Source organism: Chaetomium tenue (assembly GCF_020726465.1).
Source record: "Chaetomium tenue strain MPI-SDFR-AT-0079 chromosome Unknown F5144scaffold_6, whole genome shotgun sequence".
NCBI classification, from domain to species: Eukaryota; Fungi; Ascomycota; class Sordariomycetes; order Sordariales; family Chaetomiaceae; genus Chaetomium; species Chaetomium tenue.
Genome location: NW_027117334.1, coordinates 3,574,859 through 3,597,334, shown reverse-complemented (window position 1 = coordinate 3,597,334; position 22,476 = coordinate 3,574,859). Strand labels below are relative to the sequence as shown.

Genomic DNA, 22,476 nt, shown 5'->3' with positions numbered 1-22,476 from the left:
GGAGATGGGCAATGTGCCTTGTTACTTTGTCCTGGTTACCACGGCTACCTACCGACAACTAGACAGCCATAGTCATCGTTATACCGATCACGACACGCTCACCCAGGGCGTCATAGACGCGCCGACGCCGAGGAGGACATTCTTTTGGGCGTTGATGAAGATAGAAGATCGATATGTAATAACCCATAAGAGGCCGTAGCCCCCACCCCCCCCCACCCCCCCCTTTCTCATAGTTCCATGTTCCATCTGCGTGAATCTGGTCGCGATGGGCCGCAATCAATCTCTAGTCAATGTTCATTTTATGGGTTGGCGGAATGGTCCTCGAATCCTCTTGAACAGTTTGAGCTCTAGCGGCTTACTCTATGGGAAAAGGATAACCGAACTTCAGGTGTAGATGCCGACTAAACCTTCGATTAAAAGAACAAAAGAAAGACACCCGGAAGCCTAAATCCTAGATACCTAGGTAGCTTTTATTTTATTCAGTTTCTCTTATCTGATTTATTCTGCTCTGTTTCTTTACTTCTTTCTCACTTCCTAGTTTGTTTTGCTTTCTTCTCTTTTCTTGTCTACTTTCTTCTTTTTTCTTATCTACTTTCTTCTCTTTTCTTACCTACTTTCTTGCTCTCTTTTCGAGTTCGCCTTCAATTTCTCATGTTAACCGGCGAGAACGTGCATCTCTACAGGTATGTACCTAACGAACTGGGATAGAGAAAGGCTGCTAAATTTATGGAGCTATCTACATGGCATGTCGTGATTGATATTTCTCAAAATATGTGATAGTCCTTTTGGATATAGTGTTTCCGGGCCCTTTTAACCCTACCACTTCACAACCACATCCGTATACCCGCCGCGCAAGTGCAATTTTTCAGCCAAGGGGGGGAACTCTTGAATCTCCCTTTCACTCAAAACTTTCCAACCACTCCCGAATCTTCCGTAGTCCGTACGCGTCATGCTCCAGCTCGGAGGTTGTAATGTCGTCCATGGACCAACCAGGGGTTCCCCTCTCCTGTAGAGGGAGCCCAAGAGGCTGGCAGGCCCCAAAGTCAATCAAGACGGGCATCCCATCCTTGACCATAATGTTGTACGGGTTGATGTCGTTGTGTGCCAACCCCAGCGCGTGGACATGCGCCACAGCCGACTCGAGCGCCTTCAGAAACCTGCTCCTATCAAGCTTCCCAAACTCGGGCTCGTTGACATATTGCATCAACGTCCGGTCCAGGCGTTCTAGAACGATGCATGTGATGCGGCCACGGCGCACGCGGCAGCCGAGGTAGCGGATGATGTAGGGATGAGGTTCTTTAGAGAGCTGTTCCATGATGACTGTCTCCTGGAGGGTTGCCATGCGGACAAAGATAGTCCCCTTGGTGTCCTCATCGTATGAGGTGAGGCCGGGTCGTTTGAGGAATGCAGAGTCGTCGTCCAAGTCGTCGGGCGCAATTGTCAGGGGGATGTCCTCTGGAACCTCCGGGAAGATCTCGTTATCGGGGAGACGCTGTAGTGCGGAATTAAACTCTTCCATGGTGATCTCCCTCTTGTTCTTGGATGACTGGCCGAAGTATACCTCTTCCTCGGGAGTAATATGTTTGAATGTGACATATTCCATCTCCCCGATCTCTCCACCGGCCTTTCCAAACTCAACAAGAATCAGATCCTGCAGGGATTGTACCAGTGATATTTCCTTGCCGTCCGCCTTGGGGCTCTCCTCGAGGCCTTCGACGGTATGAGATGCAACCATGATAAGAGAGGCGGATCTAATCGGGAAGAGCAGGGATGATGTTTGATGCCGTTTAGACGGCATGGAGTGGCAACAGGAGGAACCAGAGATTATCACTTCCCTGTCGACAACCCCTCTCCCTGACCCACTTCCAATGTCAGGCTCTCAGCCCAACATGGCCGAGACACCGAATTAGCCAAGTCTGACAGTACAGCCAAATCATGTTCCATGTTATGCGGCATTGTAATGTTCGATCGCCACATCACCTACAGCACTCCGGAGCCAAGTGAGTGACTTGGTGGCATAAAACGATTGAAGACAAACAACAGAAGGAGAAATATCTCGAGAAAAGGACTCAAAGAATAGAAACCTGGTAAAAGAAAAGTAAACCGAGTGAAATTGACTTGTTTCTTTAAGCCTTGGGATAAATGTTTCCTTCCCACCAAAAGACAAAACGGGGGTGCAGGAGAAGAAAAGAAAATAGTTGTTTCGTCACGATACTGTGACGAACCTGCCTAGGATCCTATCCTGTTAGGGTTCAGTGAAGGTAATCTTGCAAAGGATGCTTAGGTTCGGTGCAGCCAAAAGGTGCACAACAATAGACTTGTCTCAACAGTAGGCTTGCGAGCTTGTAGCGAACTGTAGTTGTGATTGCTAACTGGAGAACTCCCAGAGCTCTCCAGAACGAGTGACTATATACTATCTAGGCCCCTAGGTACCTTCGTACCTCTTCCCTTGGGAACGTGAGGAACGGTGGTCGTTCTTCTCGTTCCTTATAGAGGAACCTCAGGAACGGTGGCCGTTCCTTTCGTTCCTTATAGAGGAACCTCAGGAACGGTGGCCGTTCCTTTCGTTCCTTATAGAGGAACCTCAGGAACGGTAGCCGTTCCCCTCGTTCCTCTGCTGATTGGTCCGGGACCCATCTTTAATGATTGGCTGGGGACGCTTCCCACGCGCCCTCCATCGGGACCCTGCATGCGGCCATAACCGTGACAGATACTTAGGTAAGGGACCTAGTTACTCGAGGTCCTTGTCAACTTTCCTTGATACTTTCCATAATGTCCCTCCCTCATCGAAAACCCCTTGGGGGTGGGTGAGTCGAGGCTGTGGATATTTACAAGACTACGTACCTATGGAGAGGAAGACAAACTCGTAAGGGCATTGTAAGTACCGGGACCTCTCGGGCGTTCCCTTTCAGTACCTAACTTCACGCAGGCTTTGTATCTTAAGTGGAGGGGGCTTGGCTTGCTTGGCTGAATGGGTACCCTGGGCGGCAATCCCTCCTTGGCTGGTTTGATTTGGCCCCGGTAAATTATTAAATCCTAGGCGGAGATGTTCGGGTCTCTTCCGGACGCCGAAAACCCGGAGCCGTTCTGTTATTGTCCGTTGGCCCCTGAATGGACCGATGCAAACTCGGGTCTTAAGGTATACATATAGGTACTCTACTTCAACTCTTTTGCCACAAGTGCTTTTATTGTTTTGTTCATCAAGAATTTCACGGTGGCAGCCGTCGACACCAATAAAAACATCTAACCCCTGCGATCGCCATCGCCACTTCGGACTTCCCATCATTCGCCATGGCCGCACCCTCACCAGACACCCCCACCACCTCCCTCTCATTCACTTCCCTCAACGACGACAAACCCACCACCATCATCCTCCTCCACGGCGGCTTCACCAGCCGTCTCGAATTCGCGCTCGTCATCCCCCACCTCTCCGCCTTCCACCTCCTCCTCCCCGACCTCCCCCGGCACTCCGCCTCCCGCCACATCACCCCCGGCACCACCGACAACTCCGCCCGGCACGTCGCCAACCTCATCCAGGCCCACGCCCACGGCGGCAAAGCCCACGTCGTCGGCGTCTCCATGGGCGGCTACATCGGCCAGTGCCTCGCGCTGGCCCACCCGAACCTCGTGCGCTCGCTGTTCGTCACCGGCGCGGCCCCCGCGGTGGGCAAGCGCTTGTTCATGGCGCGCTGGACGATCTTTACCTACTACAGCATGAAGCTGATGCTGTGCTGGCTGCCGGACTGGGTGTATCGCTGGCAGACGTCGCTGATGGGGTTGAAGCAGAGTGATGAGCTGGTGGCGGAGTTGAGGGCGAATATCACGTGGCCGCTGGTGCAGGATATGTTTCCGTGGATTTTGACGTTCACGTTGGAGGATGTGCGGCGGTTGAGGGTGCGCACGCTGTCGGTGGCGGGGGCGAGGGGGGATGATGTGTCCATGTTGGAGAGGACGGCGGATGCGTTGAGGAGTAGACGGACGGATGGGGGGGAGGCGTGGCCTGAGGATGGGTCAGGGGGGGTGGTGTTGAGAGAGGCAGAGCATGCGTGGGATTTGCAGTTTCCCGAGTTGTTTGCTCAGGGGGTGGCGGCTTGGGTTGAAGGGGGGGGGTTGCCTCGGGAGTTTGAGAGGGTTTAGCAGTAGATAGGTAGTCAGTAGAGAGCCTTGTGTAATGTATAGTTGGGAAATTATCATTATTCATACTCCGCTATGCCCTAGGGCGTGCCGGACCCTCTGCTATTTAGTGTACAGGAAAACCGTGCCCTCCCGGGCCGGGTGAAAAACCCCTACCAACAATCAAGGAACGATGCGTTCTGGTGAGTCTACGTATACAAAGAGAGGAGGCCTCCTGGCCTCCGAACGGGGGCGCTTCAGGCCGCCGTTTCCAGCTCGAGCCTCCTGGCCAAGCTGTACATCGGCAGCCTCCCAGAGTCCATCAGCCAGTCGAGGATCCTCCTCGCAAGCCGTGCAGTCGTGGGATTGATACCGTGTAGAACTGAGTAAAAGTCCCGTCGTGTCCGAATTCCAGTTCTCTCCCATCTTCGAGTCAACGGTGGGGCCAAACACCACACTACCAGGTGTTCGGCAGTCTCTCGTCCCTCGCCACACTCGCAGGCAGGCGTCAGAACCTCCGGGACTTCCCGTGTAAACAAGTAGTCCCGTAAGCCTATTGCTCCCGTCCGGATTTGAATGAGCAGTGAGCTTTTCGCCTTGCTGAGACCGTCATGCCTCCTTAGGGTTTCGTTCCGGAATAGCGTCTCCCGCTGATGGTCAAAGTCGTCCGCCGGCCTGGTGATTGCTCTGCCGTCCCGTTCCTTTGACCACCTCGCTCTCCAGGCCTCTTCTACTGCCTTGTCCGTGTCTATGGTTCCCCCCGTCCAGCGCATAATCGTGCCCGCGGCTCTCTCTACCGCCGTGGGCCCTTGAGGTCTCAAGGTTCGCGGTCGGCCCCTGTTGCCCCTCCTCGAGCTGAGCCTCTGCTGTATCTTGCGGCAGGCGGTAAGGATAACGCTCCCCGCCGTCTTTTTGCCGCCTTGGCCGTCGTCCAGATCGGGTTGTTGGAGTCGGTTTTCGAAATCTGCAAGCCGTTTGTTTAGGTATAAGTCCAACGGTGGTACCCACGTCTCTGTCTCGAGGTTACGGATGGGGGTAGACTTAAAGGCTCCCGCCACAATCCTCAGGCTCTTGTTCTGGGCCTTCCCGAGGGCCTTGGTGATGCCTTTCTTCACCGGTTCGCCTCCCACATCCGTGAGAATGTGGAACGACGATGCGCCATAGGCCAGCGCTGACCGGATGCACTTTGTGTACACTTCTCGCGCTTTGGCTAGACCCAGTCCCCACGTCGATGCCGCTAGCCTCGACAGGGCATAGCTCTGGGTCCTCAGCTTCTTCTCCACCGCCGCAAGGTGGGCTTTCCAGTTGAGCTTCCGGTCCAGCCAGACTCCCAGGAACCTGGCAGACTCCTTCGGTCTGACGGGGCTGGTGCCTCCCCCTGGGTTAGTGAGTTCCAGCTGGTTTGTCCACTGCCGTCGTCCCTTGTTGAAATGGATCAGTTCGCTCTTTTCCGGGGCGAACTTCATCCCCCGACTGTCCGCCCATCGCATGCATGTTTCCCACGCCGCCTCCAGTTGCCGGACATTGGCCTCGGGGTTTCGACCAAACACCAGGAGGTTGGTGTCATCCGCAAACCCCGTTATAGCCAAGTGAGGGTGCTCGTCTTTTAGCTGCTTGTATAACGAGGAAATATAGAGGATGAAGAGAACAGGGGAAAGGGGTGAGCCTTGGGGGACCCCTGCCCGAATTGCCGTCGGTGCCGCCGTCTTGCCGTCGAAAAGAAGGGTGGCCTCTCGACCAGTCAACCAGTCTCTCGTCCAGAGGACCAGCCACCTCGGGTAGCCCATTTCTCGCAAAGTTGCTAGCAGTCGGGTGTGGTTGACCGTGTCAAAGGCTCCTGAGATGTCCAGTTGCAATAGGGACGCCGCACGCTTCTGTCTCCACGCCTCCTGGACCTGGGCTACTACTAGCCGGACAGCCAGCTCTGTGGAGCGGTGTGCTCTGTTCCCCATTTGTTCATCTGGTAAGAGGCCGTTGACTTCTGCAGTTTGAGTGACCTTCCTGGCGACCACTGACTCTATTACCTTCCCTAGGGTTGGCAGCAGAGCAATGGGCCTGTATCCCCCCGGGGTCTGATACACCGGCGGAGCCTTTCCTGGTTTCGGTAGTACTACAGTCTTCGCCCTCTTGAAACGGTTCGGGAACCATCCTAGCTCCAGACACCTTGTCGCCAGAAGGGCCAGCACTTCAGCTAACGGTGCTCCGCACGCCTTCAGAAGGCCCATCGGGAGCAAATCCTCGCCTGGCGCCTTCCAGGGGCTTGCTCTTCCTATCGCTTCCGTGATCTCGGTCGGCGTCACTGCTTGTACAACGTCGAAGCCCGGGTTCCAGCTGCCCAAAAAGGCTGGGTCTTCCACGTCCGTCAGGTTGGCCGGTGGGTCCGGGAAGAACCTCTCGGCCAGCGCGCTGGCCTTCTGGTCGTGCGTTTTGGCCGTTACCTGTCCGGAAGAGTCCTTAAATTCCGGCAGCCTCGGTGGTTCTGGCGGCAAAAAGCTCCGCAGCCTAGCCCATCTTTCCAAGCTCCACATCTGATCGGGCTTCTTTGCCTCGCTTGCTTCCTGTACGCTGTTTCTCCAAGCCCTCGTCCGTGCTTCGCGCGTTGTTCTGGCAAGGTCCTTGAGCCTTTCGCTGAGCTCCTCCCAACAGTACTCTGCCCTAGTCTCCTTCGCCAACCTCTCGGCTCTCCTGGCCTCCCGGGCGGCCTGCTGCACCTCCACAGTCCACCAGGGAGAGCTGTAGCCGCAGCTCGCCTTCTTCCGTGGAGTGCTTTCCCCCGCGACCCAGGTGAGCCACTCAACCAGGCTATCGAAAGCTTTGTCAAGACCCTCGACTGTCCGGGTCCTGGCCGGTAGTCCGTCCGGTCCCGGGTCCGTGAGCCCCATGGCCTTGCATAGCAACGCTGCTTCAGCCTTCACCCTCTCTCTGTCCATCTTGTTCCAGGCCCAGCCGTCCGGCTGGGTTGGCTTCGGCCCCAGCCTCCCCTCGATCTCGAGCACCTGTGGGTAGTGGTCTGACTTTCCGCGACACTCCTCCCCGTAGTATGTTGTCTGGAGGTTTCCCGAGGCCCAGAAGTGGTCTATAGTTGACGGACGGCCCCGCTGTCGCCCCTGAGGGGCTCGTGTTGTTGCTCCCCTTGGGGTCCTGATGGTGAGGTCCCACAGGAGACCCAGCTGCAGTAGGTCTTCAGACTCCCTGTCGTAGCGCCCGAAATCGTCCCACAGTGGGTGCTTCAAGTTGAAGTCACCTGCCAGAACCACCGGGTGGCTTGGCCTTGGCCGCCTTTGCAGGGCTCTCGGTACGTTCTCGCCGCCGGGAGGGTTGTATATGGACCAAAGCTCCAATCCGGGGTCTTCCCTTCCGAGGTCCGCCTCTGGGAACCACACGCGGCACCAATTCTCCGCGGCTTCGGAGTCCCACTGCCTGATTTCAAATCTTTTGCTTACATATATCGCTGCCCGCCCCTCGAGTTTGTGTACCAGGTGGTATCTGCTGCTCCGGGGGCAGTATGTAGACTTCGTCGCCTTATTAATCCACGGTTCTTGCACAGCCAAGAGGTCGTATTTGGCCTCTTCCAGCAACACTTCCAGTGTTTGCTTGATTCCTTCGGTGTTCCAGAGTAAAATTTTAATTTTCATCGCCTGCGACGGTGATCGAGTCCATCGTAGTGTCCCCCTCGGGGTCGCGTTGGTTCGGAGTAGCAGTGACCGCAGGGTTGGCGGCGACGGCAGGCGTTGGTCCGGTAGCCGGTTCGGGCGCTCGGGGCGGCGGAGCGGCGGTGTAGACACCGTTGACTACCGGGTTTGCGAACTGCACCCTCGGAGCCTCGAAGTTGATCCTGGTCTGCTGGGGGTCTAAGAGAGCCTGACGTTGGGCCGCAGCCGCATTCGTCGGTCTTCCTCTCAACCTCTTCCTGCCTACCACCTGATAGCTGTTGTCGTCCCTCTCCTCGCCCTCGAAGTTAAACGCGGGAGCTCTCGTAGGGGCCGTGCTGGCAGAGTTCGCCGCTGCGGTCTCATAAGTCCGTGGCCGGAACTGGTAGGCCTCCTTGGCCTTGGCGAGGGTCCTCGACTTCTCCGGGCACTCTCCTGACCACGCCGGATGCCTTCCTCCGCAGGCCGGGCATCGGAGTGGGATTTCGTTTTTGTGAGTAGGGCACTGGTTCTCGCCGTCCCTGCCGCCCTCTCCATGGGCTTTCGTCCCGCAGCGCGGGCACAATGGGGTAGCCTTGCAATGATGTTGTGTGTGTCCCCACTTCCAGCACTTGTAGCACTGTGTTGGGCTAAGGGCAGCCCAGTAAGGCTCGCAGTCCAGTAGTTGAGCCCTCCAGATCACTCCCTCGTCGCACGCCTTGCGTGCTTCCTCCTGGGAGGTTAAAGCAACCAGCACTGTTGCCCGGGTCGCCTCCCTGTGTCTCGGCACTCTGAACTTCACTTTATCGACTGTGTGGAGGCCTGTTTGTTTCCCGAATTCCTCCTCGGTGACCCCCTGGAGGTCCTTCTTCCACACGCCCTTTAGCAGGACTGCAAAGGTTCTCTTGCTCTCCTGGGCCTGCTCTCCGAAAGCCTCCTTGATCCAGTTGGTGTTCATCGAGTGCCAATCTCTCGCGCCTGCGTTCTGGAATGTGACGATTGTATCGCCGCTGGGGAGCCTTCGGGCCGCAACTGCTCCCTTCTTGATAGACACCCGGTTGATGGCCTGGATGGTTTCTTGCGGGGTGCGTTTGGCGAGATCGGCTGGCATTCCTCTGCCTCTGACTAGAATCTCCTTGTTTATGCGGGTCGGCACTATCTTTGTCGGCGTGTTAGGCTGCGGCTGAGAGGGGGCAGCTCCATGAGCGGCCACTGCGGCCCAGGATCCTCTGTCCTGGGCTCCGGGTCCGTTGACGGCTGCCTTCATTTCCTCGGCCACCACCTTGCGGAGGTTGGCAAGCGAGATGTTTCCAGTCTGTGACTGAGACGCGTTGTGCACCTTCCGGACGGCTGCTAGCAGGTCCTGTCCCATGCCTCTGGCTGTCCCTTTCTTCTCGGGGTCTGCTAGTCCCACCAGCTCGTCAACCATCTTCTTGATAACCTCTATGTCGGAGGGTGGGGGTGAGAGGGGCGGGGTGGGGGGCAAGTGTCGGGACTGCTCTAGCCCACTTCTTCCCCTTTGGACTGGGGCAGTAGGGCCGGCCATCCCGCCTCCACTCAGGGGTTCAGGGGGGCGTGGTCGTCTGGGTAACTGTGGGTGGGTCGGGTAGCTCGTGGGTCCGTGCGTGGGCGATAGAGATTTCCAGGGCGACTGCGTGTCCCGGATCGCCCTTCTTTCCACGCCTACTGCGGCCGCGCTGCGGATTGCGCGTCGGTGCACGTGGTGTGGCTAGATAGGGCTTTGCGAGAGCTTTCGATCAACGCAAGCTTTGGGACTTTTGAGGCCGAAATTCAAGGACGTTCCTAGGGTCCCTTCGGCGCTACTAAATAGCTTATTCGTAGTTATTACTCATGGTATAGGAGCGTACTGATGGAATGGACAAAAAGGTTCTGAAACTCTTGGAAGCTTGTTGCGTCGTCGTGTTGAGTTGTGTCTTGGGGATGTTGGTGTGCGGACTAAGACGCTGACATGGGTTCATGACCGTTACTATTTGTGCTTGGAACTGTAAATGCAGGTTCGCACTAATTCATCACTCGAGACACAGTTAGGAACATGGGAAATAGCGGTGACTACGAGCGGTTAGTACTGTCTCAGTCAATGGCATTCAGTTCACGTCATATGGCCCAGGCGCGCTTCCTTGCTGGGAAAAGAGCGACGGCGAGCTGAAACGACGCGGCAGTGATGGCACACGATCGACCGCCATACTCCAAATGTCTGCTTATCCATTCCTGTTGGAGTTCCTAGGGAAGCTATGTGGGCGTGCAGAATGAGGGGTTGACAAGAAGCAGGAAACCAGGAGATCACACCGGGGCTCTCTTCCAATCGTCTCAAGCTTGGCGGCTCCAGCCCTCACTGGCGTTGCGAACGTTCACTTACGCTTTGCCGGCTTCCTTTCGGCATCTCAGATGCTTAAACTTCGAGGAAAGGTCAATAGGTACCTACCTACGGTAACCTCCCACCCACCGGACATTGTGTGTACCCGTAGCGGGAGTCACAGTGATGTTGGGTTGAGCAAGTTGGATCCGGGATTGAACTACCCGGCTGCAGAAGCCAGTGACTTGGAGGGATAGGAAAATACCTAAGCTGTAAGAGTGACTCGCCTCAGAAGAAAGGTGCAGTTCTATTACCGTTCGCCCAATTTCTACCGTGTTACCCCTTTTGCGTACCTACTCATCCTGCCTCACATGCACCGCCTCCGGATTCTGCAGCAGTACCTCCTCGCTATGCATCGAACCCGTCGGTGCAGGGCCTTGGGAATACTGGAGATCCCGGGACTGTGGACAGGAATCGGCATTTTCCCGGACGGTAGGCGTGGTGGTCATGTGGACAACGCGCCCTGCGGTCTTCTTCCAGTTGGCGTCGTCATTGAAGTCTACCGTCATGAGGCCCGAAGGGGCAGTAGGGAGACTGTGGCCGTTGCCGTGGGCGGTAGCGGCGTCGCTGCCCGGCCAGTCTTCGAGGGTCCTACACTTATCGAGCACGCTCTCGTTGAGTTGTTGCCACTTTGCGCGCCAACCGCGGCCGTGGCGGATGGCACTGCGGTAGGCGGCCTCGCGCTGCTGCTTCTCCTGGCGCAGGACGTTTCCCTTTTTGGCCCGCTGTACAAACAGCGAGCGGAAGGAGACGATGCAAGCGACTAGGAATGCCACGCTCAACTCTGCGTGGAACCAGAACCACGTAAACGTAGCACTCTGGCTTTGGACCGCCTGCCCCGATACCGCCATGGTGTACTGTTCGTGGAAGACGGTGCCGCGCACGATGCTAATGGCGATGGTCACCCACACCAGGCTAAAGACAAAGCTTAATGTGAGCTTCTTGCGTCTGTTAATGCCGCTGCCCCAGAGGATCCAGATGGGGAAGCAGAGGACTATTATGGAAGTGGTGAGGTGTTAGTCACTTAGGTACCTTAGGTTAGGGTCAGGGGCTAATCTCTCACTCAGGATATCCGACAAAACATCCACAACTACCGAGAAAATAGATTTCACAAAGATACGCCTTAGAATTGACTTGTCCACGCACTCGCCGCCCAAAATGTAGTCGATGGGCCCAAACAGGCACCTAATCTCCTGTAGGCCGCACAGCACGACGGCGCCGACCACAGTAAACACGGTGACAATCCACCAGGCGATATGGAAGCTGCGGAATCCGACGCCTAGTCGCTTGAAGAAGAGCAGAAAGTTGAGCTTGATGATGGCAAGGCCGACAACGGTGAGGTAGACGCAGACGCCGAGGGCTATGAAGCCTTTCTTGGAGTTTGCGAGGAAGTCGGAGCTGATCTTGGAATAGTCGCCCTTTTCGACGGCCTCAACGTCGTACATGTAGCCAACGTAAAGCTGAATTGTGATGGTTTGGGCGCTGTGTAAAGCGAGCGCGAGGAGCATGAGGTAGTCCTCGGTTGCCAGTTTTCGGAAGCAGACGAAGCGGATATAAACGCGGACGGAGAAAACAACACCGCATAGGCCGAAGAAGACCCAGTTCAGGACCTGTTCCTCGCTTAGTGAGAAGGCTGCTACTATTAACAGAAGAGTGGATCATCAATTAAATGTACACACATGAAAGACCAAAGCGGCGATGTTGTCATTGCCCGTCGGCGCGAATAGGACGGCGTGCTTATCGGCGGTTGGCGTATAGAAGCTATTGTTAATGGACGACATGTTGAAACCCCAGCTTCGGCTAGCTAGCACTGAGTAGTTCCTAACTTCCTCTTGCTTCAGGAGTGACTATGGACTATTCCATAACACGTTAACCACTCGCGTCTGTCGGTGGACGCATGGATGGACGAGGCCAAAATCCGGACATGGAGGCTATTCAGAACATGGGGCCTCCTAGCTAAGGAGCAGGTTTCTCGACGGATTTGCTTTCTTTTCATTCTTCCAGACTTCAAGGCGATGTTGTGGAACGATGTGCCGGCTGCTTTGGACACCTCCATGTCTGGATGGCGACTTGCCAGATATGTAGTCAGCGGCGCATTTATCCACACAGCCATCCTTGTTCCACCCCCCTTCAGCCCCAGGAGATATGGTGGGAGGCCTGGGACCTTGGTACGTCAAACACGCGGCACGGCGAATGCGTGCGGCACGGTGCCTTCGCACCTGCACAGCAGAGAACAGACATGACATGGAGAGAGCGGAATTCCGCCCAATAACATCACGTATTGTCTGATGACCTGTCCCTGCAAGACCGGGATCGACAATTGGACCATCGGGCCCATCACTCGCATGTTGATTGGTAGAGGTAATTCTATGTTTATCGCAAGTTGGGGGCCAAATCTTGCGCATCAGAGAGACGAGTAAGTGGTTGGTTGTTGACTCAAATTTCCAACAAAACCCCAGGTCTTTTCAGCTTTTCATCTTCCCCCAAGTTTCCCATCTTCAAACCAAAAACCGAAAAGGCAGCTATCCCTCATCACACGGCCAAGGCCTAACCTGTCGGCTCCGAGCGCAAGGCCCGGCACACCCTCTCGCTCGGGGTTTCACTCTCCCTTTCTTACCACCCTTATTCCGAGAAAGTAGCTGAAAGCTCTCCGCCACGTTCCCTTTGGGACTTTTCTGCGCCGCGTCTTCGCTCCGTCCCGCCCCTCCCATATCCCCAAGCACGAATCAAGCTTTTTCCTCACCCTCCATCAAGCTCCAAAGCTTCTAGTTCTCCAATCATGGCTCCCGTCGTCAGCATCGTACTGGCCGGGCTGGCCGCTACCTACGTTTTCCTCCGCGTGCTACTCAACCTAACCCAGGACGCGAAGGAACCGCCGGCCATCCTGACGGGCATTCCCTTCATCGAGCCCCTGATTGGTATGATCCGGGAGAAGTCGCGTTTCCATATCCGCCTGAGGTTAGTCCTTGCATTGCCCTTCCCGATATACCTCGTCCAAGTTCCAACTAACACCACACAAGAGACACCACCCGGCTACCCATCTACACGCTACGGCTCCCATTCCAACGCATCTACGTCGTCAACGCTACGTCCCTGATCCCCCTCCTCCAAAAGCAATGGCGCCTCATCAGCTTCGCGTCCATCGCCGCCGACGCGGGCGCCGTCGTCGGCATGAGCAAGCCCGCCCTCGAGGTCATGAAGCGTGACCTGGACAGCGAGCACGGCTTCAGCCCCAGCTGGCCGAAATACATCATGCCGGCCATGGCGCCCGGCCCCGACCTCGACGCCATCAACCGCCGCGCCATCGAGGTCTACGTCGCCGAGATGGCCACCCTCCGCACCCCCGGCACCACCACCACCGTCAACCTCGCCGCCTGGTCCCGCCGCATCATGGTCACCTCCACCTCCGAAGCCGTCTGGGGCCCGGCCAACCCCTTCCGCAACCCCGCCGTGGCCTCCGCCTGGGCGACCTTCGAAGCGGGCTTCCTGACGCTCTCCATGTTCCCGCTCGCCTCGCTCTTCTTCCCCGCCCTGCACCGCGCGCGCGAGGTCGCCGCCGCCGCCATGGTGCAGTACATGCTCTCGGGCGGGTGGCGGACGGGGTCGGGGCTGGTGCGCAAGCGCGTCGAGCACCACGCGGACCTCTTCGGCCTGTCGCTCGCCGACGTCGGCCGCGGCGAGCTGGGCAACGCCTTCGCTGTGCTGGGCAACACCACGCCCTGCGCGTTTTGGGTGCTGTATCACTTGGTGTCGGATCCGCGCGTGCTGGGGGGCGTCCGCCGCGAGCTGGAGGCCCTGGTCGTCGAGCGCGAGGAAGTTGATGAGGAGAGTGGTGGTGTTGTTAGTGTTAGCACGATCGATTTGGCGGCGGTGAGGGAGGCGTGTCCCGTGCTGATGAGCGCGTTCCAGGAAACGCTGCGGTTTCGTGCGGTGAATGTGGGCCCGCGCGTGTTGTTGGAGGATGTGTGGATTGATGAGGGCCGGGTGTTGCTGAAGAAGGGGGCGATGTTGATGGTTCCCGCCGCGGTGCAGCACACGGATAGGGAGGCGTGGGGGGAGGATGCGGCCGAGTTTGATCATCTGCGGTTTGTGCCTGCGTCAGTGGGGAGGGACGGCTCGGAGGGGGGGAAGAAGAGGAAGAAGCCGAACCGGGTTGCGTTTCGGGCGTTTGGTGGCGGCCATGTGTTGTGTCCTGGGCGGCACTTTGCCAGTGCTGAAATCCTGTCGTTGGCGGCGCTGTTGGTGCTGCAGTTTGATGTGGTGCCGGTTGCGGGCCGCTGGGTCGAGCCGACGTGGGAGAACTCGCCTGCTCAGGCGGGCTTTCCTGTCATTGATCAGGATATCCCCGTTGAGTTGCATCCCCGGGACCCGCAGCGGAAGTGGAAGGTTGTCTACTCGGGCACGGACAAAGCCATGGATATTGTGTCCGAGGACATCGCGGCGGGGGGTAGGGGGGCCCTCTGAACAAATCTACGACATGGAGGCAAACACTACCTATGTTATATGTTGTCCTGTTATTACCTACTCAGAAAAGATATGCACAACAACGGCTCTTACACAAAGAGGTAAATAGTTTCTTCTGAACATGCTGGCGCCGCGCGCTATGCCTAGAGAGATTCGACGTGCCCGTCTTGGAGCTCTGGAAAGCAAGCACCCTGGCCTTCTTGGTTGCCTCACTGTTGCCTATCTCATCTACGTGTCTCTTTTAGCCACTTACCATTCTCATGAGTATTGCCGTAGTGGTATATATGTCGCCGCGGACATCCCCGCTTCCAGATCCAGGCTCCGTTGCCACATTTCCAACAATACATCAAATAATAGTACCTATCCCTGCCAACACCGGGATCTGGCCTTCGCGGTGCTAATTCATGGATGCAAGCCACTGCCACTTGACATCAATGAGAGAGAGGCGCACAGGGAGACGGCAGGGCAAGTTGTTGAAAGCAAACAGCTGAGGCTTTCATTGGCAGGCCGGTCGGTCTCCTTCTTTCCATTCGGTACGTTCCGGGTTCCCACTGCCGGGGTCTGCATGTATGTGCTCTAAGCCGACGCGTTTCAGGCAGTGAGGCAGCGGACATGGAACCGGCATGGTGTAGCCCGGGCGCGTTCTAGATAAGCCCGAGATGCTGCTCAGCGGCATGCTTGTCGTGGCCATGTGATGGTCATCTCGAGTTTTGCACTTCACTGCCAGGGAAACCGTGGCGCGTGCAACTTCGCCGGGTGACTCATGGAGTCATGAGGAGGCATGGGGCTATCAAAGACGGGCGGGGAGTGGGATAAAGCCCCGGCTTCTTCCGTGCCTGGAACAATATCAGCCCAGGAATCCGGGAGCCACGGGGGGACTGCAGGTAGATTGTAAACATAGGACATGTGGGAGCCCACACTTCTAATTGAAATTCTACCGCAAATCATGAATGTGGCCGAGGGCGTGATCGTGCTGGACCAGAATATTGGCCTCGTGGCCCCACGGCCAGGCCTCTCTCAATGCTTCCATCTCCACGTTGTGACAATACCCGGGTAGTGACCCAGCCCGTCAAACTGTCAACCGGGTACATGTAGGCGCCCAGCGGGCCGAAAAAGTGGCCGAACTCCACAGACTACACAATATTATCCACATGTAAGTCTAAGCTCCGACACCACCTACGGCTAGGTAGGTAGGAAAGTGGAAACAATAAAGCCATGCTAAAAACCAAAGTCTAACCTGACTTGGTATCTTCTCTAATATTTATTGTTTCTTGCTCGGTTTTCTTTGCTTCTTTCACTTTTCTTGCTGCCCTCCCGAGTTCGGCTCGTCGTTTGGTCAGAAAGTGGTAGGCTGACGCTTTTGGCCATGTTGATTTGCCTTAGCACCCGGTTCTAGCCGGAATACCGCCATGTGGAGCAAACTCTCATAGGCGCTTTATTCCGTGATACTTCCGTCTCAACTCCAAGCACCTATCTCCTCCTTCGATCACGGCGCGTGGGACAACTAAGCGGCGGGTCACCCGTTTCGTTGAGTCACAAGGCAGCCGGGCGAGGACTGGCCGCGGTGGAAAAAAAAAAGGATTCCCAAGGTGTATATTACGTAGATGGAAATTAAGAACCCAACCTTTCAAATCACTCTTCTCTGGCAAAGTCTGTTCTTCCTCAGTTTCGACCTACGGATCCTATTACCTTGCCCACAATTGTTCTCAAGACCAGAACGGGTTGCCTGTTTGCCCTCTTTGACAATGAACATGATCAAAGTTGTCTCGACCCAACACATAACAGCTTTTCTTCGGGGTACGAAGACAGTAAACATCGTGTGGGTCGAGGAAACAAACCTCTGGCAGAGGATCTTCCTCCAACCCAGCATCCAACGCGAATTTTCCAACGTTGCGAAGAAAATGGCGGAGAGCTTGGACAAGGACACGGTAACGGTAGCTTCGCAGTACGTTACTCCGCGGTCCCTGGCCTCTAACGTGCCTTGCTTGTGCTCGACGCCTCGTCGAGTCCCGCGGCACCCGGTGGACTGTCTTTAACGCAAGAAATTCAAATAGGGATATACCGCATTGGAGTAAAGAGCACCGCCGATGGCAATTCACTAGACTAGAGCTCAACGCCGCTCGCCAGGTCACCAACATACTACACCTGCCAGCTGTCAACAAATAAATCAAGCCTACCTATTCTACCCGACGCACCGAAAGCTACGGTTATGAGGCTTTGCCGCACTTGATAATATGGCTCGGGAGGAGCAAGGGAGGTGGGAAGGTGGTGGGTGGTGGCAGGTGGTTGATGGCTAGGTAGTGGCTGGGGGTGACTTTAAAAGTGACCTACCTAACTAAGTAGGTACCTGGGTAGCCAAGGAAGTCAGGGACATTGACAGAAACTGACACCGATTCGGGGCCATGCCAATTGGAGTTCCAAGACTATGAACTTTTGTGACACGAGAGCTTGAACTCAGAGATTGGTACGCAATCCTCCTTCTTCAGCCTTGAGGTTCTTCAGGTTGATCCTCACAACTTTCTACGACGATTTCCGCGGGCATTTTATTCTTCCAAGATCTGGAGCTCCTAGTACCCGGACAACCTTCTTGCTTGATGAGATAGTCAACATTGAAATACCTTCGCGAGCTTACTTTCGTACAGGCGCTTATTGCCTCAGCCTCGACAGAGACAAGCAGATTATACCAGTGACGCTAGAGGACTCCGGGAGGAGCTGAGCAGAGTTCAAGACTACAGGGCACTTCTAATGACTGTGAACTTTGTGGATTGCCACGGTAACAATCTCGAAGTTGACCGTTCCAAATACAAAGCAGTAGAGCCATAGTGTCTACATCATAATACATGTGCCTTGTGCCGTCACACAAACAGGGTTTTGTCCACACCGCCACTGAGGGGGTCTTTCTGCTGGCAAATGCTTCTTTATACCACCACCCCCGTCAAACGCAAAAAGAGCCGACATGAAAGGTAACCACAGCTCAGTCAGAGTTGACTCTTGGGTTTCACAACGGTGAACATCAAGTCACTCTTGACTTTGCCTTGGTTTTCCACCGCTCTCCAGGCTTGAGGCACCGAGTGGAAGGTGGCGAACCTGATAACTGGTCCCTACCTACTTTGCCCTAGGCAGGTACCTACGTCATTATCTCAGTAGCTGTTAGGTTAATCCACAAACTACCCTCCTAATTCCTTGGTATCTACACGTGATGTAGTGGCATAGTGATATCGTGTTCACTAGCATCTCCTTCTTAAATGTGTCGGGGTTTACAACTTGAGTACCAACCTCCTCTACCCCCATATGTTTTCTTTTCTTTTCCTTGGATCTTTGTTTCCTTCTTCCTTGCCAATGATTCCGGCGAGGCTTGCAGCGGCTGTTACTCAACGGCTTGCTTTCATGTCGCGTCGTCGTCTATATGGTCCGCTCATGGCCCTGTCCGCACGTCGAGATTCCATCGATACTCAGCCTCGGACCAGCACCTTGTTTTCAAACTTAATGTCAACGGCATCTTCGCCATCGTGGAGAACCGAGCCGTTATCTGTGGGAGATATCCTCCGGGGTAGCTCGGGGCGAAGTTACAACATCGAAGAGATATTGCGTCACCGGGAAAGGCCACTTCCTTGTGTCTATCGCGCGAGGTATCTACCTACCTACTCTCTCAATCATGACTCCTTCATTTTACGGGGACTAATAGCAAGTTACCCGTCGGAAGTGCCCAAGGGGATACTTATATTATCAAAGATGTACAACAAGGGGATTTCGACTACCAGCAGGAGTTACAAAAGCCACTTTCAGCGGCTCCTAACGTCCGGACATTAGTTGATACCATCTCAGACAGAGAACTTTTGGTATACCCTTTCCTGACTGGGCATCTTCTTTGCTTCATGCAAAAGCCAGTATCATATGACTTGAGAAAATCCATCTTGAGAAGTGCTCTTACCGGGCTTGCGGAACTACACGATAGGAATATTATTCATACGGGTATGTAGGACATCGATCAACCCTATACCTTAGCCGAGGGAAATATTAATGCTTACCGATTCTTTCATAGATATTAAACCCGACAATATCTTGGTGGATTATGACGAAACCGCCAACCAAGAGCTTCAGGTTCGAAGTGTACAGATCGGCGACTTGGAGAGCGCAGCGCTCCTCCCACAAAACGCAGTCATTGCAGGGGTCATCACTGGAAACCAAATATGGCGCAGTCCAGAAGATTGGACTCGGGCAAAACAGGACACAGCTTCTGACATCTACTCCTTCGGCATCGTGGCCATCTTTGTGGTGCTTGAGAAGATGGTGTTCTGCCCGCGCGACGAAGCCGTCCGGTGTACGAGTACCGATGACGAAGCCTGACGTTCAATCCTATACAACCACATCTCATACTTCGGCGACAAGCCTGGCCTGTACGGCCTCCTGATGCACCTCGGAGAGGAGAACGAGTACGTCGAGCGCCTGGGTGCCCTCGTGCCAGAGGTGAAGCCTAGAAAGCCGTTTGCTCTGTGGGAGCCCGTGGACCCCGAGTTCCGGGATTTGATCTTGAAGATGACGAACCTGGATCCAGCGAAACGGATAACGGCGCGCGAGGCTTTGAAGCACCCTTGGTTTCGCGAAGCCCGCGCAAAGGATCCAGGCGGCCTCTCATGGCGACGGATAAAGGATTATGTTGCTTCGAAGTTGCGATCCTACATGTAATTCCTGGAGTCCCTGGGCCGCTTCCCTTCACTCCCCCCTCCTTACATAGATTATAGTTTGTTTTTATACGGAAGGGTTTAACACAACCCGGAATCAGACTTTCAAGACCCAGTTGCACGCTTTCTCCAACTGTGCGTTTGGCAATGGGGTCTGACATATTTTAACGTTCTAGTTCTCCGCGGGCGATAAGATCGAATTTCAAAAGCAGCTTCGACTGGAGGAAGAAGAGCCAGGAGAATGATAGTAATATACGAATACCTCAGTTAAACGGAACTTTTTCCAGCTGCCGGTGCCGTTGATTACCGAGAGCCGGATATTACGTGTTCTACGGCCTGGTCTAGCAAGCACAGGGTTGTTGCGATCCACCCCTTGAAAGCAGGTTGGCCGCTCATTGGTAAGGGGAATTGGAGATCTGCAATGGAACCATTCCCCGGACAAGACTGCACCACACGGCAGTTTAACACGGAACCATGCCGAGAGCGGCTCATCATTGGCTGATGCACCTTACAAGCTTCCGCCTTTTCGGCTTGCCGTGCTTGGTTCAAGCCCAACGTCGTTGGCATGGAACCATCGAATAGGGGTTGGGGGACCCCAGTGCGGGCAAATGTCACGCTGCTCCCATTTTCACCGAAACAGGCAGGTCGACCTCCCACAACCATGGCAACTCAGAGAAGCAAACGAACACAACTCTCGGGAGCCCCCAAGCCCCGCACTCGGCTGTCTCGCTCGGCTGTCTCAACCGGCTGGTGAATCGTTGGGACTCGACAAAGCGGGGATTGGTCGAGGGGGTATTTTTACAGACACTGGAGTGGATGTACTTTGTACAACGTTGCTCATCGTGAAGATCCCCAGGTCGCCATAGATGCGGTCAAGGACCCCAAGTCCGCCGATCCCTACGATTTCGAGGTTCCCAGCCCCCAGACAGTGAGTGAGTGAGCAAGTGCTTTCCTCCTTATTGTGGGCATCCCCGCAACTTTATTTTCAACTTTTGTGGGGAGCTCCGACTCTGAGCTTCTCTTATTAACAACCGCTGGCCCCAGATTCCAACACCGCCGTGTCCCGGACTTGCGCCAGACAACCACCCAGCACCATGGCGTCCGATTCCATCCACGAGGCCGACGCCGAGAAGGCAGGCCCGGGCCAGCACGAAGTCAAAGACTCGGAGACGAGCATAACCGAGGTTTGTTTACCACCCCATTGAATCCATCATGGATCTCTCCTCCCACCACCACCACTACCACCACCACCACCACCACCAAACCACTTACTAACCCCCCTCCCTCCCTCCCCAACAGCCCCCCTACACCACCGCCGAAGAGCGCGCCGTCCTCCGACACCAAGACCTAACCATCCTCCCCCTCTCCGCCTTCATCTACTTCCTGTGCTATCTCGACCGCTCCAACATCGGCAACGCGCGCATCCTCAACTCGTCGACGCACAACGACATGCAGACCGAGATCGGCGCGACGCAGTACCAGTTCAACATCGCGCTGATGGTCTTCCTCGTCGCCTACGCCCTGTTCGAGGTGCCGTCCAATATCCTGCTGAAGAAGCTGCGCCCGTCGCGGTGGTTGGCGTTTCTGATGTTCTCGTGGGGGGCGATTACCATGGGGTTGGGTGGGGTGAAGACGTTTTCCGCGACGGCGGGGGTGCGGTTTTTGTTGGGCGCGGCGGAGGCGGGGCTGTTTCCGGGCTTGGTGTATTATTTGACGTTTTGGTATCGCACGGATGAGAGGAGTGTAAGGGTGGCGTTTATTTTGGCGAGCGCGACGCTGGCGGGGGCGTTTGGGGGTGCGATTGCGTATGGCATTGGGCATATGAATGGCGCGCAGGGGCTGTCGGCGTGGCGGTGGTTGTTTATCATTGAGGGGGCGCCGTCGTGCGCGTCGGCGGTGCTGGTGTGGTTTTTCTTGCCGGATTATCCAGAGGAGTTCTTGAAGGGCCGGCAGAGGGAGGTGGCGCTGGCGAGGCTGGTGGTGGAGGGGAGCAAGAGCAGCCATCGGAGCATGACGTGGGCGGATGCGAAGGGGACGTTGGTGGACTGGCGCCTGTACGGGCACTACCTGATCTACTTTGGCGTGTCGGTGCCCTTCAGCTCGCTGTCGCTGTTCACGCCGTCGATCACGGCCGGGTTGGGGTATGAGGATTTGCATGCGCAGTTGATGACGGTGCCCCCATGGGCGGCGGCTTATGGTGAGTGGCTTTGGGTGTCTTGAACTGACTGCCCTCTTTTCCTTTTGATTGAGCCCCTAACTAACTCTGGATGCACAGTCACGCAGATTATAGGCTCCTACTCGGCGGACCGTTTCAACGCGCGCGGCCTGCACTGCGCCGGCTTCGCCCTGATCGGCGCCATCGGCTTCATGGCCTCCGCTCTGCTCCCGCCGGATGCCTACCTCCAACGCTACGGCTGTCTGATTATGGCCTCCGCCGGATCCTTTGCGTGCGTCCCGCCCATGCTGGGGTGGCTCACGTCCAACGTCTACAGCACGGCTTCCGTGGGCCTGGCCATCGCCATCAATGTCAGCTTTGGCGCCGGCATTGGCCAGATTCCGGGTGTCTGGATCTACAAGGCCGAGGAGAGGGAGCGCGGTTTCCCGACCGGGCATTGGGTGAATTGCGCCATGCTGCTGGTGGTGGTTGCGGGGGCAGTCGGGTTGAGAGTGTTCTACGGGTACAAGAATCGGAAGATGTTGCAGGAGAGTGGCGGCCGGGAAGTGCGTTTGTACAGGCTGTGATGTGGGCTACGTGTGAGAGTTTAAATCGTCAGTTGAACCTGGCATTCGCGGATGCCATCTGTCACCATCGGAGGTTAGCCTTAGAAAGACAGCGGTTAATGCTAGCAGTTGCCATCTGTCGCTTTAGCATTAACAATTCGAAGCGGATTTGTTGATTCTACCTGAACCTGTGTTTGAGGTGGAAGTTGCCAGTGGTAAAAGTCCCAGGAAATACCTAATCAATCTGGGGTGCATTAATAAACCGACACTTTGGTTCCATGGTAAGAGAAATAAGTGGCATGTATTGTTTATTACGGACCTTCCGGCGTTTTTTGGAAGATCTGCCAAAGTAGAAACGGGACCAACCACTCAGCGTTTGCAATCATTTTATTGATTCGAACTCCCCATGAATTGAGCCGGCAGATCATTGATTCGGAACCCCTCTTTGGACCCAAGACTCTCGGACCTTGCAGGTGTAACCACTCGGTGGCAT

The 22,476-nt window shown here is 55.6% G+C and overlaps 6 protein-coding genes across 6 annotated transcripts; 4 read left to right on the top strand and 2 right to left on the bottom strand.

Annotated features, from left to right (window-relative positions):
* Nucleotides 1-691: 691 nt before the first annotated feature.
* Nucleotides 692-1,812, bottom strand: F5144DRAFT_584064 (serine/threonine-protein kinase). Its single transcript, XM_066789595.1, has one exon. The coding sequence runs from the start codon at nucleotides 1,796-1,798 to the stop codon at nucleotides 899-901; it is 900 nt and encodes a 299-aa protein (XP_066640426.1). The 5' UTR covers nucleotides 1,799-1,812; the 3' UTR covers nucleotides 692-898.
* Nucleotides 1,813-3,086: 1,274 nt separating this feature from the next.
* On the top strand, nucleotides 3,087-4,186 carry F5144DRAFT_370103 (Alpha/Beta hydrolase protein). Its single transcript, XM_066784483.1, has one exon. The coding sequence runs from the start codon at nucleotides 3,292-3,294 to the stop codon at nucleotides 4,135-4,137; it is 846 nt and encodes a 281-aa protein (XP_066640425.1). The 5' UTR covers nucleotides 3,087-3,291; the 3' UTR covers nucleotides 4,138-4,186.
* A 5,787-nt stretch (nucleotides 4,187-9,973) lies between these two features.
* Nucleotides 9,974-12,330, bottom strand: F5144DRAFT_584051 (uncharacterized protein). The gene is made up of 3 exons (XM_066789594.1): nucleotides 11,796-12,330; nucleotides 11,180-11,726; nucleotides 9,974-11,110 (listed from the first exon to the last, which is right to left on the bottom strand). Exons 1-3 carry the CDS (start codon nucleotides 11,895-11,897, stop codon nucleotides 10,410-10,412), a joined length of 1,350 nt encoding a protein of 449 aa, XP_066640424.1. The 5' UTR covers nucleotides 11,898-12,330; the 3' UTR covers nucleotides 9,974-10,409.
* Nucleotides 12,331-12,708: 378 nt separating this feature from the next.
* F5144DRAFT_370059 (cytochrome P450) lies at nucleotides 12,709-14,611 on the top strand. Its single transcript, XM_066784482.1, has 2 exons — nucleotides 12,709-13,074; nucleotides 13,137-14,611. Exons 1-2 carry the CDS (start codon nucleotides 12,896-12,898, stop codon nucleotides 14,578-14,580), a joined length of 1,623 nt encoding a protein of 540 aa, XP_066640423.1. The 5' UTR covers nucleotides 12,709-12,895; the 3' UTR covers nucleotides 14,581-14,611.
* Nucleotides 14,612-16,184: 1,573 nt separating this feature from the next.
* Nucleotides 16,185-19,266, top strand: F5144DRAFT_595828 (kinase-like domain-containing protein; the record flags this gene model as incomplete). Its single annotated transcript, XM_066790734.1, has 5 exons — nucleotides 16,185-16,282; nucleotides 18,048-18,209; nucleotides 18,284-18,552; nucleotides 18,623-18,894; nucleotides 18,970-19,266. 5 exons carry the CDS (start codon nucleotides 16,185-16,187, stop codon nucleotides 19,264-19,266), a joined length of 1,098 nt encoding a protein of 365 aa, XP_066640422.1.
* A 976-nt stretch (nucleotides 19,267-20,242) lies between these two features.
* On the top strand, nucleotides 20,243-22,055 carry F5144DRAFT_370023 (major facilitator superfamily domain-containing protein). Its single transcript, XM_066784481.1, has 3 exons — nucleotides 20,243-20,446; nucleotides 20,562-21,459; nucleotides 21,538-22,055. The coding sequence occupies exons 1-3, from the start codon at nucleotides 20,357-20,359 to the stop codon at nucleotides 22,002-22,004; spliced, it is 1,455 nt and encodes a 484-aa protein (XP_066640421.1). The 5' UTR covers nucleotides 20,243-20,356; the 3' UTR covers nucleotides 22,005-22,055.
* Nucleotides 22,056-22,476: the final 421 nt, after the last annotated feature.